General features: G+C 38.2%; 1 protein-coding gene across 5 annotated transcripts in view; it reads right to left on the minus strand.

The window, feature by feature from the left end:
• The window catches only part of st3gal3b (ST3 beta-galactoside alpha-2,3-sialyltransferase 3b), a 70,961-nt gene that overhangs the window by 43,508 nt on the left and 6,367 nt on the right, over positions 1-21,086 (minus strand). The window contains exons 2-5 of one of the 5 annotated variants that reach the window (XM_065276003.2): positions 12,622-12,769; positions 7,206-7,277; positions 6,701-6,817; positions 1,779-1,821 (exon numbers count right to left, since the gene is read on the minus strand). In XM_065276003.2, coding sequence (XP_065132075.1) covers positions 1,779-1,821; positions 6,701-6,817; positions 7,206-7,277; positions 12,622-12,730 — 341 coding nt within the window. In that variant the 5' untranslated portion in view covers positions 12,731-12,769. The remainder of the gene's footprint in view (positions 1-1,778; positions 1,822-6,700; positions 6,818-7,205; positions 7,278-12,621; positions 12,770-21,086) is intronic. The other 4 variants (XM_065276004.2, XM_065276005.2, XM_065276006.2 and 1 more) reach the window with 4 other exon arrangements.

Raw genomic sequence — 21,086 nt, forward strand, 5'->3', positions numbered from 1 at the left:
AATCTAGTTTGCAACATTTCTCGTGGTGAATGTTTACATGCATGTTATCTCTCGTTTTAAGGAGCTGAACCATAACTTTTGTTGTACGACACGCCCGTTGCGGCATTGTTTAGGCTTCTTGTTCACACAGAGGGTTATCCGTGTATCTGACTAGGTCCTCTTTCTGGCAACGATCCCAGAAGTTTAACGGGACGAGTTTGTGTTCACACAGATGCGTGTCTGGCAATTTTATGGGTATTTTCTGGGACCAAAGGTCTGTGTGAATGGGGTTTATGATGGCACTGATTCTGAAGGGGGCTAAGGGCGCACTCACATTATTCTAACCAAACCAAACCAAGCCCCAGCGCGAATGTCACCCCTCCCTACTCCCCCAGATGCACGCACTCACACTGTACTTGTATCGATCCGAGTCCGGGCGCGCTTTCGTCATTAAGATGCGATTGTTTTGAAAAAGGCAGGAAGTAAGGCTCTCTCTTAACACTGGAACGCACCGTAAAGATAAGTCTGTGTTTTTTATTCAGAGTCGTTTGGTGCGCGATTACAGACAGCCCTCTCACATGTCATCATATTGCTTAGTTCATCTGTCACGTGCGCAGCTCGGACATTCACGTAACCCCGCGGCGTGCATCAAAAGGTTTTTACGGAGGCAGATGAAGGTGAGTTGTCGCGCAACTGACGTATTCACCTTTTGAATCGTGCTCAGGCGCGATTGCGCTCACACCACAGCCTTCCGCGCCTGAGCCCAAGTGAACCGCGCTCCGGCCCACCTCTGCAACCCGGCCGCGGCGCGAATAACCAATCCGCGCTCGGGCGCGGAACAGAGCAATCACACTAGTCAAACAAACCAGGCTTTGGGGGTCAAACGCGCCCGAGCGTCTTTATAGCTTTTACAATTTTTTTACATCCCCAGATTTGTTTTAAAGAAACCCAATTCTTGAAAAAGGAAACGGTCATGAATGCTTTTATAAATCTACTCTTACAACAACGAGAAATTTATAAATATTTTAAATAAATATACCAGGAGGTCTTTCAGTTCATTTTTTTGTATTTAATATTGCTTACAGTCTCCATATAGTTATGTAAGGGATAATGTATAAGCAGCAGGCTATTATCGCAGAAATAAGCCCCAACAGTGTGATCCAGGGGTCACCAATCCTGCTCCTGGAGGGCCGGTGTCTCTGCAGAGTTTAGGTCCAACCCTAATCAAACACAACTGAAACACATTAATTAGCTGCTTTAGGTGTGTTTGATTAGGGTTGGAGCTAAACTCTGCAAAGACACCGGCCCTCCAGGAGCAGGATTGGTGACCCCTGGCTTAAGCATTATTGCTTATTGATGACACTCGGTTTTATATTTTGCATATAGTATAGTATGTGACCACAGACCACAAAAAAAAAATGGACGATGCAATGTCGCTTCCTTCCTTTGTAATTAATTAAAGGCAAAATGTCCAAACATTGGGCACTGTCATGTTATGCAAAAACATCAGTTTGGAGCCAAGGCATGCGCAGAAGGAATTGTCCATGGAGCCCGGTGGCGAAGCCGCGGTATCAAACTTCCGCCCAAGCGCTAGCACACCCAATTTAAAGTGACACTTTGTAGTTTTTCAACCTTTATAATATATTTTCAAGACCCTTGTGATGGAACATCAACTTAAAATAGGTTGAATGACATGTCTACCATATATATGAAGGTCAAAAAACAGTTATAGGCAATTGTGTAAACAAACATAAAATTATTTCATTTATTTACTTATGAGCATCAAGCAGAATACTTACAGCTTTATGTCCGGATTCAGCAAGAATCCTTGCTTATCAAACACTATAAAGAGAAAGATGACAATTAGCATGTTTTATACAGACATTTACAATACAAACTGAAGTAGAATAATGAGGAACTGAAGATTCATCTTTTTTGTCATTAATGTCAAAATGCATCTTTAGCACATTTCAACAACACTTTCGATGATAACCTGAAGTTAATATTTGCATTCTTATTTTATCCCGGGTTAGATCATCATTTAGACGGAGCTTAGAATACTGTATGTAGTAGAAGCAGCAATATCAGGTTAGACCAGCCAAGATATTCCTAAGTTCAGCTGAGAAAGAATGTTAAAAATTAGTTGTCCACCTATGTTGGCTCCTTTAGACCATAGGTGTCTATGATGCGTCAATGAAGCTAAGCCTTAAAGAAAGCAAAAAACTTTTGATTGGAAAACAAAAAAATCTTCACTTTCCATTGTGATAAACCAATAAAAACAGTAACAGGTTTGAGTTTGAGCATGCTTATAGTGATAGCCATAGCAGTGCAGCTAGAAACAAAAACATTTAACAAAAGAAACAACTACTTATCAAGCAGACGGCTAAAATGGACTCATTAACAGGACTGATGAACAGATAAAAACATGTAACTCAGCTTCTACATTTGCTTATTAGCAACACTTGTAGCATTCACAGCGCAAATAAAGCATCAGTGAGGAAGTGATGCTTATCAAATAAGCACTAATGCATTGAAAGGAAGAATTTTTAAGAACTCCAGTGATGGCTCAAGCCTCAGGACAGATGCTGAAGAATGGAGAGGAGGAATCAGTTAAAAATGACCACTGCTGAAACAAAATGATTGTTTAGCAGATGCAATTTTTCAAAGCAACTTGTGGTTGGCCAATTACCGGGAGAGATCTCCAAGTGTGTCACAGGGTTAACTGCCTTGCTCAGGGGAAGCAGTTGGGAAGGAGTTAGACCTCAGTAACCCCATACCACTTGCATGCATACTCTTGAAAACCTTTGGGATCAGAACTAACCCACTTTAAGATGGTGGCCCAAATCTTTGCTAGGTAAAGCAATGACCAAGCACCAATGCACCGTATCTGCATTTGTTATGTACTGAAAGTGTGCCTTTAAAGACTGATACATCTTGGTGTGACATTGTGAGACTTCAGGTGCCAACAATCGGATTATAAAAGTCTTAAAAACGTTTTTCCGATAACCATACAGACTTGCATTTCTGTTTTTAATATTAAAAATTATAAGTAATTCAAGAAACAGTGGCAGATGTGTGGTGTGCATGTTCCCATGACTTACTACTGATGTAATGGACAGGAAATTGTTTATATTATGTGTCAACTCTTTGATGCTTTTGATCATAATTGTTTTAACACATGGTTCAAATAGATTATATCCTTATTAGAATTTTGCCTTGTAAAACAATATAATACAAATAGTCACAGCTGTCTATTTTTTTACAAAAAGTAAAATAGCACAGCGCACAAGAATACTGACTGTTTTTATAAGTGTTATGTGGTACGATGAAGGTTGCGAGATGAAATCGTTATTAGACGATCTACTATGGAGCGAGATATGTGTCTTTATTACATGCGAGAAATTAAATGATCTGAAAGAAATAAAACTATTTGAAAGAAAAAGTTATCACACTGATAGCAAAGAAGCATTTCATGAGAAACAAAAGAATATTTGAGAGATAAAGTTTTCATACCAATAGCAAAAAATAATAATATTTGAGACTAAAAAAATTTTTTTGAGAGAAAGTATTTTCTCATGATAGAACATAAAAAATATAAATTTGAATTTTTTTATTATTTCTTGAAAAAAAATCTCTCAAGTATATATTTTTGCTATTAGTGTGAAAACATTTTCTCTAAAAAAAAGTGTTTCTATCAGTCTTCATTGCTGTGAACTTGCTCAGCCAGCTATCCATCGAGTTGTGTGTCATCATCTTACTCAAACATTAGAGTGTCCATGCTCAACTAAAAGCAGAGACGGCATCTATCTAGGTAAACCGAACAACGGTGTAATGATACAGTTCGATTCCCAAGACAAGACGATGCTCACCCGACTGGCCAATAGGAACGTGGCCCCGCCCATGACACAATTTTCACAGAGAAAGCAAAATCCTGAGACGAGAGCAAGAAATTGCATCGAGAGCAAAGAAAAGCGTTTTGATAGAAACACTTTTTTTTTTTGAGAAAATGTTTTCACACTAATAGCAAAAAATATATACTTGAGAGATTTTTTTCCCAGAAATAATAAAAAAATCTAATTAAAATTTTTTTATGTTCTATCATGAGAAAATACTTTCTCTCAAAACTTTTTTTTTAGTCACAAATATTATTATTTTTTGCTATTGGTATGAAAACTTTATCTCTCAAATATTCTTTTGTTTCTTATGAAATGCTTCTTTGCTATCAGTGTGATAACTTTTTCTTTCAAATAGTTTTATTTCTCTCAGATCATTTAATTTCTCGCATGTAATAAAGAGACATATCTCTATAAATGTAAGGGGTTGGCAACAAAGCTGGAGTGAACCGGCTCGCGTTTCCACAAAATAAAGAGTTAAATGCACTACATTACCAGTGACCAGAATTGTGTACACTCTAAAAAACAAACGGTGCTATATAGCACCAAAACAGTTGCTTTGGATCGTAACGATAGAAGAACCATTTTTAGTGCCATATAGCACCGGTGAAGAACCAGTGAAGCACCAGTGAAGCACCTGTGTAGAACCATATAGTGCTATGTAGAACCATATGTGGTGCTATATGGCCCCTATATGGTTCTACACTGGTGCTTCACTGGTGCTTCACTGGTGCTTCACTGGTTCTTCACCGGTGCTATATGGCACTAAAATGGTTCTTCTATCGTTACGATCCAAAGCAATTGTTTTGGTGCTATATAGCACCGTTTGTTTTTTTAGAGTGTAGAGTTATATTATTATACTCTTGTGTGTTATGTTGTATTATTATAACATCATGATATAACAATCCCCCTTTCATATGATGAGCACTTTGAGTGCTAATGAAAAAAAATGCACTTTATAAATGTAATTTATTATTATTATTATTATTATTATTATTATTATTAATAAATTACATTTATAAAGTGCATTTTGCATTAGCACTCAAAGTGCTCATCATATGAAAAAGGGATTCTTCTTAACAACCACCAATGTGCAGCATCCACCTGGATGATGCGACGGCAGCCATATTGTGCCAGAACGCCCACCACACACCAGCTTATTAGTGGAGAGGAGACAGAGTGATATAGCCAATCAGTATATATGGGTATGATTAGCAGGCCAATGGGCAAATCTGGCCAGGATACCAGGGAACACCCCTACTTTTTCATAGGACATCCTGAATTTTTTTTACAACCACAGAGAGAGTCAGGACCTCGGTTTAACATCTCATCGGAAGGACAGTGCTTTTTTACAGTATACTGTCCCCATCACTATACTGGGGGTGTTAGGACCCACACAGACCACAGGGTGAACACCTCCTGCTGGTCTCACTAACACCTCTACCAACCTGGTTTTCTAAGGAATATGGCTGCTGGCCATTTTTATTACTTCACCGTTTGCGCATTATAACAGAATGGGTTCTTTAGAAAATTATTTGCGTTTTCGATTAAAGCATTTGTGAGGCTGCTCCACAGCGCGCCGTCTTGCAGTGTTGGCAGGTCCTCGTCTTCTTTTGTACTGACATACCATTTTGGTGCTTAATGGCGGTTTCACACCGCAAGCATGAGCAGCGTGTAAGGAGAGCATTTGCTGTGTGGTGCCATTGTGCTTTCACACCGGCTGTTTATGCAGCGCATACTGTGCAGTTTAATAACAGTATTACGATCTCAAGTTGACATTACTTTATTTTACATGCATTTATGAGCCATCATGAGTTTATAGTAAAATTACACTTTTTCGCATCAATCCACAATAATTTAAACCATAAGCAAAGCACTGTCACTTTAATTGAGCGTGAGCAGTGCAGCAAAGATAAAACCGACGGCGAAACAATCGCAGCACTGCTGCTTCATGCGCTGCTCACGCGTGTGGTGTGCCTGTTCTAACTTGTTAACATGGGTGCTAAAAAAGTACCACACGCCACTTAGGCGCTGCCACGCTTGCAGTGTGAAACCGGCGTAACCGTTTGTGGCTTTTGGGTAATGAAGCGATCGAGTTGTTGGTGCTATTAAAGTGTGAAAGTAACACACGCCACTAATGCGCTGCTCACGCTTGCAGTGTGAAACCGGCGTAAACGTTTGTGGCTTTTGGGTAATGAAGCGATCGAGTTGTTGGTGCTATTAAAGTGTGAAAGTAACACACGCCACTAATGCGCTGCTCACGCTTGCAGTGTGAAACCGGCGTAAACGTTTGTGGCTTTTGGGTAATGAAGCGATCAAGTTTTTGGTGCTATTAAAGTGTGAAAGTGTCAGTCCCAATACTTTGATCTTTGGGGTAAAGCATCTGTATTTATTTTGGTTTATTATTGGATTTTTATTTTTTGCTGTTTTTTTCATGCAGTGTGTACGGGACCTTAGGTATTTGAAGGAACTCGGAGGCTTTTGAAAATGGCTATGTAAGTAATGGAAGCTCAACCTACTGACATTACAGCTTTGCTGGTTCGAGACCAGCAATATTTAAGGGCCTGATTCTGAACCAGGATTAGGGCATGAGGCCAGGGCTTTTTGTGTGGAAAAGCGCAGCACGATTCAAGATTGAGTTCCAGCACCGAAGCCAGCCACAGTTGAAAACGTTTTCACGCAGGGTGAACTTTGTGAAAATTGCTTCTTAAAAGTTCAGTAGTAAAAATAAATGGAAAAAGCACACAAATGGCACAGTTTCCTATCAAAGTAACCGATTTAAAGTATCTCAGTGTGTAATGTATCAAAGGACATTATCTCAGGACTACCAGGCCTCCCATAGTAAGTGCTGGGGTTCTCGTGTTGACCAGAGTGCACTCTTTGCTGTAAGGCTGTACCTGAGCCTACTATTCGTCCCACGGAGACAGCGCCCTCCACCACCGGTTCTGAAACACAAGACCATCAGTTAGGCCCGGTGGTTCTATCTGTAACAATCTTCTAGGAATTTTGAGATCATGGAGAGCGACCCTCGGCCCAAACCCTCAAAGACCGAACCTATACCAATCAATGAACTAGAAAGTTAAGTTTCATTAAATCCAGCATTGACATGATTTGTTGGGATGCCCATCACCATAATTTTCAGCTGATACAATAAGCAGCCCGTGCAGTAACATTTATTAAGAAAAGGTATTTAAGAACAGAAGAATTTAAAGCATTATCCATGAGAAATCAGGTTTTAAGGAAAAATAGCACCTGCCAACAAGCCCATAAATTATTTCACAAGCCCCCAATAACTGCTACCGTGGTGGAGCAGTTACAGACTAGAGTTTCTACCTTGTTTCACAGTAGGATTGGTAGTATGGCTAGTGACTTTAATGAGTTTTACGGTGGTCTCCTCATCATATTCTGTGAATCAAAAGGAACAAAAATGATCAGAGCTGCTAAATATATGCAAAGTCAAACTTAAGCTGCAAATTACTCTCAGGGCAAACTTTTTAATATGTGGAAAACAAAAAAAAAGTCAGTGTACAAAACAAATATGTGACACATGATAAACTCTTTTCCTAAAAACAAATGGAATACAGTGGTTTGTTTATCATTTTTAACCTAATCTTATTGACACTTCCAAAACTAACACATATTCTCACAGTTTTGAAAAATTTAGCCAGATATATGTGTTTACCTTATAATTCACTCACAAATCAAAACTTGCAATTTAACAGTACATAACTGAAAATCAAATGTTTACTTTAGCAAGGCAAAAAATTACATGTAAATGTAAGACACACATTGACGATGCAACACTGGCAACTCTGTTGCCAGGCCCAATGCCACCCCTATTGTTAAAGGGATAGTTCAGCCAAAAATAAAAAATCTGCTATTATTTACCATCATTTATCAAAATATCATCTTTTGTGTTTAAAATATGGTTAAGTACATAGTTGATGGTACCTATTGATTTCCATAGTAGGAAAAGAAGTCATGGAAGTCAATGGGTACCTTCAACTCTGTGCTTATCATCATTTATCAAAATATATTTTTTGGGTGAGCTAAATGATGACTATTATGAGCTATCCCTTTAAGCATTGTATGCAACATTAACCTCCTAAGACCCGAGCTTTGGTTTGCCTTTTTTCAGATTTCTTCCAGCTATTTTGGTGTTAGGAAGAACCAATAAATATAATAACCAAATATTTTTCTCTGAACATGAAGCAGTATAATTGTCCATGTTTGTGTACAACAGGTTCCAGTTACACAAAATTAAGTATTATGGTGCAAACAACAACAAAAAAGTGAGGTCTTAGAAGGTTAATGTAAAATTTGCATGTAAAGACCTTTAATTCACTTCTTTGCAAGACCAATTTTTCAGGAGTGCCGTGACACCATGGGTGTGCATTATTTTCCAATAATTCAAAGCACCGGAGCTTATACCACGTTTACCAAAGACATTGCTGAGGCATTGCTTTGGTAGTTATTTTAAGACATTTGACAGGTCAGTTGTGTGTTTATCGAAGAATAATGCATACCCGTGGCACATTGCTCAACCATCAGAATAAACATTCAACAGGGGGTATAAAAAAGATATTGCATGGGGGAAAGGCCTGTAAAAAGCCATGTTCATTGTTCAGGCATCTTTAATGAATCACTATGGAGATCTACGCAAATACAAGGTTTTTTACATTGTGTGAAGTGCAAGTACCCCCGATATACAGTATGACTTTCTGCCTCCAGCAGATTTGTAAGCAATAATAATAACAATAAGCTATTGTGCATCGTAAATGCAATAATGTAAGGGAAGAATAAAAAACAATTTATGTCTTATCACTAAAAACTGAAGCCAAATATTTTTATATATCTGCAAATTCCCAAATGTTTTCTTTCTGCAGTGTGTAAGAAGAATTATGCATTTCTGTAATGCTATTATAACTGCCTTGTATGACGCAGTCTCCACAACCATCCCAAACACAGAACTAGGTTCTCGCCCTCTCTTTGTCATTTATCATCACAAAAGGGTTACGCTTCCTTCCCTCGTACCCTTTCAGAAACATTTATTGTGATTCCTCTTTACAATTTGTCCTAAAGTGCCTTTCATAATAGGGGTTAGGTTCAAAAAAACCCATCCCAGGTTCACAAAAATTTCCAAAATAAACTGGGCGCAGCTGTCGAAATCTGCTGTTTATCATTAATCCAAGTTTTTCCACAGAGGTTCAGGATACCAAAGGCAGCGAATGAAAACACGAATTGAAAAACTGAGAATAACTTATTTGCTGAGTACTAAATAATCACTGAAACTGTACATGGAAAGGGGATAAAAGAAACTTCAGCCAAATCCATTTCCTCAGCTGTGTTTATGAGAGCCAATACAAAAGCATTAATCAATACAACTTCAAAATAATTGCAGCAACCAAATAGTTATTTGTCTCATCATCAGTCTGAAGTTATTCAAATGACTTTTTCCCCCACAAAGAATGAAACATTTTCTTCGGTCTTATCAAGCAGAATATTAATCACATTCACGCTATTTACCCTATCCCAGGACCCTCTGCAGATCAAGAACATGGGGACCTGTCTACACCAGGGCCGACCAGTTTGCCAGCAGCATATGAAAGTACGTTGAGTGTTAGTGTTGTACATGATAAACATTGTGATGAGACAGTGCGTGTGGACTGAGATTAGACTGTGAAGCGTTGCTCTCAGGACAATGAGAGCACAGAATGCCGGTGAGTGAGTTGCAGAAGAACTTATAACAGTTTACTGAGCGATGTGTGCTGCAAGGCATTATGGAACATTCTCACTCGTCTATCAGTGAGCCCATCACAGATGATGAGGGATGGACCAATGTTCACGGCAAGCTCTTTAGATCTCTCCACGGTTTGCCTATGCATCAAACTCACTTATGGCCACAAGCAGGCAACTTTTCAGAATGAATGTGGGTGAGGTTGCTTTCACAATGCTTTTTAAATTAAGGTAAGCTGCTAAATTGTTTTACACTAAGAGGTGATCATTTTTATAGAAACCACATTTCACGTGTAGGATTAAGGGAAGAATGGCAGCTCGGGTGGTAGACTATAATGCTTAAAGGGACAATAAGTAGGATTTACCCCCATCTAGTGGTGAAATTGTATTATGCATTCAAACGAATAGTGCTCTCTAGCGCCTCGCTTTTCCAAATGCGTGTTGCAACTACGATAGCCGTTATGTAATCACTGATCTCCTTGTCCGTTTCAGCTGGTTCACATGTTCTGAATGAAAACGCGTTGATAGGCTAGTGCTTTTTGTCCCTCTCTGCTATTATAGTTAATACGGCGCAACGACATGGAAGCCTCCTTGAACTTACCTGTTCAATGTAAGTGAAGAAAAGAAATTCTAAGCTAAGAAAGAGATGATCACTGGCAGAGGTCATTTGACACCAACAAGGACATATTTATGAATAAAGACATTGATTTTGATTAATAAAACACTTAAAACCCTACTTACTGTCCCTTTAAATCAGCTTAAAGTTTTAAAGCACTTTCTTCCACATAAACTTAGCTAAGTGGAAAACAAAATTTTTTTTTTCATAGGATGCCTTGAGAGTTACTGTATTGGTGAAAAAAGTAAAACGGTCATAAAAACACTTTTGTCTTCCTGGAGTGAAAAAATATGTAATTTCCTATAAGAAGCTGTGACTGTGAAACAAATGCTCAACCATGTGGACATACTGCATAGACACCGAAGCCGGCTGTGAATCTGAACCTGTACAGTAGTGCACCCTCTCCCTCTAGTGGGGGAAAAAGGTCATTTTTGGGGATGCTTGGAAAAGGGAAGATTTTATACACCTATGGGTCAGTTTCCCAGACAAGGTTTAGATTAATCTAGTGCTTAGTTATATTAGGACATTTAAGTAGTTTTTACAAATATACCTTACAAAAATCAATATTGGTGTGCATCTTGAGACAAAACAATAACACTGATGTATTTGTCAGTGCAAGATGTTTTAAATAAAGGCAGTTCCCACATGCATTTTAGTCTGGGACTAGGATAAACCCTGCCCGGGAAACCACCCCTATATGTTTGTATCAATTCTATTACATTCGATTTTATAAAACATATAAACAATGTGTCTTATATTTATTCGGTTTTAAAACTTACACAAAACTTTCACCTTGCAAACATGCCTATTTTCTTGAAAAACACTAAACAATTGTTTTGATAATTAAAATAATGCAAACATTTGCGCTCTCCCCCTAAAAACAATTATGCTAAAATTATTTTATGAAAAATAACACATTTAAAAAAATACAAGTAATACAAAGTACAGAGTTTTACAGGATCACTATTTCATATTTTACATTTAAGAGCTTAACATGCAGTTAGGGCGGTGTCTGCGGCAGTTTTTTACCACCGCGATGGTAATGCACAGATTCACTGCGGTGGTGCGGATGAAACGGCCAATAAGATAAAGCATTTTGCTCTGACCTTCCACAATCACTTTCTAATCTAGTGTTAACACTTTTTGACACCTCAATACCACACTGAAGGCCTGTGTTGTAGTGTCCTGCACCAAATAACGAAAAAGCAGAACACACACACAAATACATGGTCCTTATGCTGAAGCATTATTCAACTAAACTGAAGCTTGTTGGCTTTCGTTAAGGCTATTTAAGCTACCAAATTTGAGGACAGGCATTTAATGTTTTTGCACACCTTTGTGTAAATGTACCCAAGGTGCACTTTTGTGAAACAGTTGGCCCTTTCAAACTATTCTAACACACATAGACTTGGCATCAAACACACAGTGAGAGACTAACCAACATCTCATTTTGTAAAGTGCAAATGTGCTTGCATTATCCAAAATTCAGTCTGAGGTCATGTTCACACTAGTGGGGCAAGAAATCTGAAATCTAGTTAATACTCAATCATTTAAACTGGATCTTCAATATGATTTATAGTTACTCTAAACAAATTATAATTTTAAATATGAATTTTCAACCACACATTCCTCATTGGTGCATCACAAGTTGTAACAAATTAAAAGTGATTATCACAAATAATACAGTGAATTTTTCTGAGACACTCTGCTCTGTAAGTGAATTTTACTCCCACACCTAAATGCTTGATGACAAATCAATGCAGACACACACCTTTTCATCAGCAAATAAGTCAACCATTATAAACCCTCTTACAATATCTTATCAATGCAAAATTAAGACATAAGATAAAGGCTGATTGAACCTCTGCCAACGATCTCTCAGAACAGCTACACTCTAAGAAAGGTGTTAATTTTTACACATTGTTTTGTGTTATCCTATTTTACACATTGTGTGTTTTTTAACAAATTAAGTGTTAATTTTGTGTTCAAATAAATAAGAGAGACAACACAAGATGTCCTTAACTAGACACAATATGAGTTTTTTTAACACCTTGCATCTCCAAAAATCTACGTTAAAAAATATTGGAAAATTGTGTGATTAACAAGTTAAATGCCCTTTGTTTCATTGGTCAAACAAAACCTGCAATCTTTACTTGTTCACAACAAACTCAAACAGAATGTGAGCTGTGTGAGTGCAACAGGAGATGTGTCCAGTCCTTAACCAGCAGTAAAGCAAGCAAGCAGGCTCATAAGCTTAATAATTTAACTGACAGAAGGTCTAACAAACAAACTTGGAACATACATATTGACAGACCAAAAGGCATCCGTGTAGAGATAGGTCACAACCAGACTCATTTTAACATGTAGATGGCAAGACAAAGCCTGAGAACTACTCACGTGGCTTCTGGCCCCATACATAGAAATGGAGCTTCCCAGAAGAGTAGTAGATGAATCCCAAGACCAGCATGGGACACAGGACGAACAGTAGTTTGTGTGCAAGCTTCATGATCCTCAATCATTCACATGGTACCGCGTTTTACATCACCTAGGAACAGAACAGTAAGATTAGAGGAAACTGAATCACATGTTCACAGCATGTGGTTAAGCAGAAAGGCTTTCATTATTACTTAAAGTAAAGCTGAGTCTGGCATCTGAGTTATATAAAACCCCTTTTGAAACTGCTGTTTAAACTGAACTTTATTAACGTTTACTGTTGTAGTGTAATCTGTTTATAGAAAACAGAAGTTAGTGTTTACTGCCATAAAAAGAGGTAGAAAATAAATATAATTGTATGATGACATGGAAAAAACAACTCACCATTTCAGTTCTTAAAACTACATTTTCTGTGCAATATAACAGCAAGAAAATTGTAATAAGGAGTATATGTGACTCTGTACAAAAACATAAAGCTCATGCAGTTGACGTCACACAGCCTAAACTTTTGGCAGGCAATCGTAGACCAGCTTGAGCGCTGCAGCATTGCTATCAATAGTAGTTGAACAATCATTTTAAACCAGACTGTTTATACCTTACTATTTCATTATGTTTTATAAGGGATTTATGTTCAATTGTATCCCTGAAATGACATGAGAGTTTAAAATGTGTAAAATAACTGGGCTGACACACATTATAAGGATCTGTTATGTTTCACCCTATTAAGTTTTGGATGTACATATCTATATCTTTTGAATTAAAGTGTGCTGTGAGCTCTGTTGCCATGAAACCCATGCAGGCGCCATTCATTATATATCGCTCCCGGCTGTCCTTGCCTGCCAGTTTGATGGCGTAAACAAAATGGGTCACGTGGCATCCAGACCTCCAATGTATGGTTTGTTAGGATAGGGCAATATTTGGCCAAGATACAATTTGAAAATCTGGATTCTGAGGGTGCAAAAAAATCAAAATATTGAGAAAATTACCAAATGAAGTCATTAGAATTGCATCCACTCATAAAGTTTAAGTTTTGATGTATTTATGGTAGGAAATTTACAAAAATCTTTATGGAACATGATCTTTACATAACATACTAATGGTTTATTTTTTGATTGTGCATTCCAATTTATATCAATCAAACTGCAGTTGGTTTGTTTTGATTACAGCAAAGTAGCACAATAATACACAATAAAAACATGATAACATGTTTTGACAAAATAAAATAAAAATATTTCTCTTGTTTTGGAACCAAACTCTTCAAATATACCCGTGCTATGTATAAATGGTTTTGTGGTCCAGGTTCACAAATAAAGATTTAGGAAGGGACCCACTAGCAAAACAAAGCACACACTCAAATCAGTCTTAAAACTAGCAGCAACATATGCTACCTCTATAAATCTTATTTACATTTGATGTACATCAATCTGCTTTACCCAAAACAAGGACATATTGGTATTAAAGGGATAATAAAAGCAAACTAGTATAAATTGACATCTATAGTATTTGTTTGTCCTACGTTGCGTTTCGGTGGATCGATGTGTTTTGGTTGATCGGATTACAAGCGGACAAGGCTAAACACAGGTGTAAACAGAAGGCAAAACTTTTGACCTTTTCCACTTTTGACCACATTTGACCGTAAAAAAAATCTGTAGAAATTGGACAGTTGCAGTCGCAACTCGCTCGTTTTTTCCAGGCTTTTTAAAAACATTTTAACTTTTCAGAATGACACAAGCGCAGCGTGCAGTAGGGCTGTCACTTTTTATTCGATATTCGAATATGCATGCGAACATGACGTGAAATATCTGTATTCGAACTTTGAATAAACCATCCGGTTTTTTAAATGCCATATGTAGCGCATTTTTTACAGTCTAACACCTCGTAATAGGAAGGTGGCTGAGAGTGAGACCGACGACTGCAACTGTGCGCAAGAGAGGGAATCAAATTGGACCAACATGAACCTCATGTGCATGTCAATATAGAATTATAGTTTATATATAAAATGACATATTGTTTATTAGAGCCCGACCGATATGCATTTTTTTGGGCCGATGCAGATACAGATATTAGGGAGTAAAAAAACACAGATAACCATATATCGGCCGATATCCATTATGTGTATATTATAGTACAGTACACATATACTACAGTATATTATACTACAGCAGGCTACTGTACATATATATTTTTGCAATGATCACTCACAAATGTGGTGATCAAACACTTAAAATGACGTGACAAAGATATGTACTATAGGCAGGTGTGTTTTACAAGTTAACAATAAACTTTATTATCCAAAATGATTCTGATATAAGTGCACAAAACAGTAAACTTGACTAATTATAAATAACTTTAAAACACAAACAAAACAAAATACATATAACTTAAATGATTGTCAGTTTTGACGAGAATAATGTTATATTGGGCTTATTTTGAAAATGGAAACTAATAAAGTCATTGTTTATTTGCTTTACAGTAAGTTATGTACTTCACAAATTAATTAGAAACTTACTGTTAAGACGACAATGCTTTACTGACAACATACTGATGTAGGCTTATGTTTAATGTTCTGAACAACGTTTTTATGACGCGAACCCACAGTGTTCTGCCGGTACTTTAAACTTTTATAAAACTAAAGCGTCTTCTCTCCGCCTCTTTAATTTAGCGAGGGTGTAAAGTTGCGAGAGCTTATTTAATCAATTGCTTTGAAATGAGCATGTTCAGTAACAGCACAAGCAGCTGTACTCCCACAGACTGCGCGGCAGTTAAAGCGCGTCCTTTCTCCGCCTCGCGTCATTTCTTCCGCTTGCGTTTTAAACAACTCGCAAATGGACAAAAGAGACGGATTAAAAACACCAAATGTAAACCGGAATGTGTCTTACTCGCCCACTTATAATCCAATCGACCAAAGCGCGTCTTAATACCAGGTGTAAAATGTTTTGAAGAAACAGCGTGGCTGCCTCCACCTGAACTGAGGGACTGACTGAAGTGAAGGGGGTTTGGCTGGTGTCACTACAGTGAGTGACCTGGGTCACCATTAGCAACCAGTAGGGCGCACTCTGCTGGACAAACAAGTACTTACATCTTTCAAAAGCATTTAATGTCTTCTGTAAGGAACGTTCATATCGGCTTCATATCTGCGGCTTATACACCGATACAGATATATCTGCGACAGGCTCATATCGGCCGATAAAATCGGCAAAACGATAAATCGGTCGGGCTCTATTGTTTATAGTGTTAAATATTATAGCAGAATAAAAAGCCTGTGTTAATACGTTCGCATTATGAAATTAGCATGAATGAAGATAATTTTATTATTTTTACAATGCAATGTAAACTTTATATTAAACAACAACAGCATTTGTCTTGTAAACGGATTTTAAATGATCATGTGCTGACTGTCACGCGTCACGTAGACGACAGAGTCAAGTGAGATCTGCTAAACTCAGCGGTAAGTTTTATTTCATCTCAAGTATCAAAGGGTTTGTGCTCTCTATCATTGAAAACGGGCCAGCAAACAGCACGCGCAGGGTTAATGTACTCTCCACTGACGGCTCACAAATGCGCAGGATAGGCTATTTATAGCCTCTTTCACACAGTAATTCTAGTAAATTACCATGAATTTACCAGAATGAATTTACCAGTAAATACAAAAATGTGCTGTTCACACATGCAGTGACGTTCCGTCTTTTTACCAGTAAGACATCATTCACACATAAGTATCAAAATACCGGTAAACTCGGAGAGAAAGCGGAAGTTACCTGTGGCGCGCGGCCGCGAGCTCCGTGTCGTATTTGTACACAATGGCGGGTTATGACTTAATATCGTCGGTCCGTATTTTGTTGTTTTCACATCTGCGGCAAACGGTCGCGAAGTTGCTCGTGACCAAACAACATTACGTTAGGCGGCGTCAAACGGAACCTGTGTTTACACATTAGGCTTCACCGAGGGTGTGCTAAGGACGTCGGCAATTTGGCAAACATATGGTAAGCTGTTTTAAACAACTGTGTTGTCCAATGTGGATGTTTACTTCAGTTGTGCTCGACTTTTAAGCAGCATGGGTGTGGAAACGAACGTAAACAGTGCGGTGGTACACGCATCATCTGTTTAAAAACGTTCTGATTGGCCCGAGCTGTCAGCGCGGTCTGACGTCGTTCGTTCTAAATGCCGGTAATCCTATATTTTTCGTTCACACATAGCGCTTACCGGTAAATTACTGGTAATCTTACAACCTGTCTTACTGGTAAATTGGGAGCACTGATTTACCGGAAAGGTTCTGTTCACACATGACATGTTAACTGCAATTTACCAGTAAATTACCAGTAAAGACTGTATGTGTGAAAGGGACTTATGTGTCCTTGTTGTCAATGAGATTACTTTTCACAAACACGCTCAAGCGCGGGATATGTGTGCTTGTCAATGACGGGCATTAAATCCGCAGAATTCCGCGGAGTTTTCTGCCGAAATCTACGGGCGCAAATTCCGTTTGGGCTCCTATACTCCTGCTGCTGTTTAAGGCTTCAGTCACACCAAAAGCGCTTTAAACGCTTGCAAACGCAAGGCGCGACGCACTGCCTTTTTTAAAAAAAGAGCAGTGGGACGCGGCTTTTCATATTGCTAAGCAACCACCGAGTCAGCTGTCTTGTCAATCAAATAGTGAAGCGTGAGCGCCCTTTTGCTGTTAACTGTCATATCAGCAGAAACTTTAAAAAGAGGACGCTTGCTCTGACCTTGTTTGAGGGTGAGAGGTGCACAAACACACAGGAGAGAGTGAGCGAGTGGTGTCCGGTTCTTCAAAGCAACTAAACTTCCCTCACCACAACGTAAGGCCCGCCTCTCCCCTCATTCGATTGGACAATAAAAAAGACGCGAATGACGTCGGGCGCTTCTCCGCTCTCAGCGCTCCTTCAAAAACGCGTGCGCGGCAGGCGGCAAAAAACCGCAAGGCGCTCGGCGCGCATAAACAGCGCGCAAACGCGCCCTGCCCATAGAATATCATTCAAAAAAGGCGCCTGCAACTGCCATAAACGCTATTGGTGTGACTGGCCCCTAAGTTGTTCTTTCATTTGGTATATTGTATGTTTATATATTTAAAGAAGAACATTTTCTGGAAGGCATTCAGTGTTTCCCCTAGGTTTCCATCTTTGGGGGGGGGGTGTTGGTTGGGTATGTATATACAGGGGTTAAATTGTGATTTGTTATGTGGGAGCTCTGTGGGGAGGGGTATTTCGAGGGGTAACATGTTTAATACTGATGACAGCAAAGCCACTGGTGTGTTTCAATGACATTGGACTTCTGACAGGATTTGATAAGTTTCAGCTTTAAATCTGTGCCAGAGGTTGACCCAAAATATTTTAAAAAGAGCGTCTTAAATGATGCAAGTCTATGAGTTTGACACCCTATATCCATTTGTTGCACATGTCATTATGCACAATTGATCAAACGTTGAAGGAAGTTAAAAGAATCAAGCTCCTTGAATAATTCTAGGCATAAGATGCTACCCCAAAAGACTTAATTATCAAGAAAAGGTACAGCACACAGTACTGCATCAGCAACATGTCTTAGAAATTAGCCATATAGATGCTGGTCAGCAGCTAGTAAAACAATCATATATGATTTGTGTAATCAAAATACATTATTTTACTAAACTATACAATGAGTTATATCCAGTGTTATCCAGTTAACATACTGTAATTAGATGAGTGACATACGTACTTTAGTCTTCTATTAAGTTTTCTCAACGTGGGCACCATTCTTACCTCTCTCACACACACAAAGTCAAAAGATCCTGCGTGCGTGTTCTTGAAGCTGCTCTGAGTTTTTTCGCTTGAGCTGCATATTTTCAACTTGCGCGAAGACGTGTTCAAAGGGAAAGGCGCCGCCCGATTCGCGTCATTCGCAAATTCAGAAATATGACAGGATACAATGTTACTGTTACACAGAGTTACTACAAAACACGTGCGCGGCGCGAGCATATATAGCATGAGAGAGGGAGAGAATGCGCGCGTGTGTGTGGGAAAGTCATGATAAACTCGAGCAGTCGTCTTCTCTGTCAGTAACATCCGTGACTGTTGATGTTTACGCAAAAAAATAAAGTATACGGAGGCGGACTTTGAAAACACCGTCACCAGTTATGGGAGAGAGAGGCGCGCGCTGCACAGAGAGAGAGCATGCGCAGTAAATTAAGCCGAACAGTAAAATATAAATGTGCGTACTCAATTGGATAATTGTAAACGCGCAAACACATACAGAATCGTGCCATCGTGGAAATAAGATAAATAACATATTACTTGAGGGCTGTTTAGTTTGTTTAATAAAATAACAATTTGTTCCCTGGCACTTCAAAGAAAATCAAATCAAATTTACTTGACCTTCAAGGGGGGCGGGTCGAGCTGTAAGGAGGGCGGGGCGCCCCCCTTATATAATGGTAGGGGAAACACTGGCATTCAACTTTGGTGAAAATCATGAAAAACGCTGGCGCTGGCTGGCAACTTTTAAAAAAAAAACGCTGGCGGTGAAAGAGTTAAAAGTCTCATTGTTCTGCTTATATACAAGTAAAGCAGCCTTTCTCAGTCCTGCAATGGGACATTAACATCACATAACGTGTCATTTGAGAAAAAATCTCAAACACACACACACACACGTTTTTTGACGGTTAACTCTGTATTTATTTTCATGTTCACAACAAAAACTTGTCAGCATCTGCCTTTAAACATGCAAACAGTAAACAAAAAAGGACATGTGTGTCTGTTTGTTATCATGTTTTTATATGAATAGGTTATTTTCATTGCCATTAAAGTGCAATTACTGAACATAAACACGAGCAAATCAACTCTACATTTATTATAATATATAATACATGTTTCTTTAAAATCAAACTTTATTCTTTTATTTTTATTCATTCATGCTTTTAGAAGGATTTAAATAAAATACAATCCCGTTTATTTGAATGTATTTTCTACACATTAGTTAGGTGTCAGGATTTGTGTACAACGTCCTTACATTTTGGTGTTCAGTGGGGAAATTACACGGAAATGTGCAGATGAACGTGCTGTTTGTATGGTTTAACTTACACTAGGTTTTGTCATCGCTTGCACAAGAGTGCATATGGCAAAAAAAACTCGGGACAGTGTGTGAAATGACCATTAATAGTGTTCAAATAGACAATACTGTGACACTTACTTCAGGTTGGATCTTTAATTCCTGTACGCTGAGATGTCAGCTCGTTTACTGAACAAAGCATGCATCGCATTATGAAACTATTCTTTTTGACCTCTTGGAGTGAAAACATAGACCGAACTTGAAGCCGCCATGCATGATCTGCCTCTGATATCTCACACAATGCACACGCGCCCTCATCTGCTTCTCCTGTCATCTACGCGCGGTCGGGCGCGCTACAGGGTGACGCAGCCTGTCTCGCGAAACTTTCGAACACGCCCTATAAACTTTAAAAAATATATATATTCATTAATTATTACCATTTGAAAGTAGCGCAGTAACGCCGCCGAATGTAGCGAAGTAAAAGTACAGTTTTTTCACTAGAAATGTACTTGAGTAAGAGTAAAAAGTACCCATCATTAAATTTACTCTAAAAGTACTAGTTAGGGATGGGCATAATTAATCGACGATCGATGATTGATTGTTAAGAATTTCGTCGATCACGTTAATTTGTTATCAATTAATTGAATGCATTTTTTTATCTAACTCCTGTTTCACAAATACTCCTTATGCAGTGCGTTTGCGTATGTGTGCGGCAAATCCGTCAAGCACCCGTTGCAGTGCGCTGCTGACCGCTTATTCTGCATATAAAACGTTCATGTGATTGACACTTTCTGTGAACCCTTTTCCGCATAAACAATAGAACAAAGCATCATTTTTTTTCCACAAAACAATATATTTTAGATATTATTTGACAGACTAGTAAATGTGGATTAAGGATGTTTAAAATCTCTATCCTGGTGGTCAGGATCTGAATGGATCAAATCAGCAGTTTTGCAATGCTTTATTTATCTCCACATATATCATAAATAAAAATAAGCAGAGTAACTTTGCAAGTCTACCCTTCCGCATTATATATTTCCTACTATGTATGTATATGATTTCCAAATAATAAACGAGAGTATTCAACGACAAAAAGCGTCTCATATGGAAATAAATCCTCACAATTTTATTATTTCTCAAAACTTTATGACAAAAATAAGCAACTGTATTCATACAGTTATTCAAAGACGCACACATTATTCCGCATATATTTGAATATTATACAAAAGTATTCATATAACGGCACGTTTCATATGGCAAATAAATATCCTCACATTAACATAACAGCATAATGAAATGAATAAACAGACAATGAAACAGGATTGAAATATAAATTGTATTATTATTACCGGAAAAAAGCAATATTGCTAAAATAATCTCTGAGGTAAATG

Source organism: Paramisgurnus dabryanus, chromosome 6 (genome assembly GCF_030506205.2).
Source record: "Paramisgurnus dabryanus chromosome 6, PD_genome_1.1, whole genome shotgun sequence".
Taxonomy (NCBI): Eukaryota; Metazoa; Chordata; class Actinopteri; order Cypriniformes; family Cobitidae; genus Paramisgurnus; species Paramisgurnus dabryanus.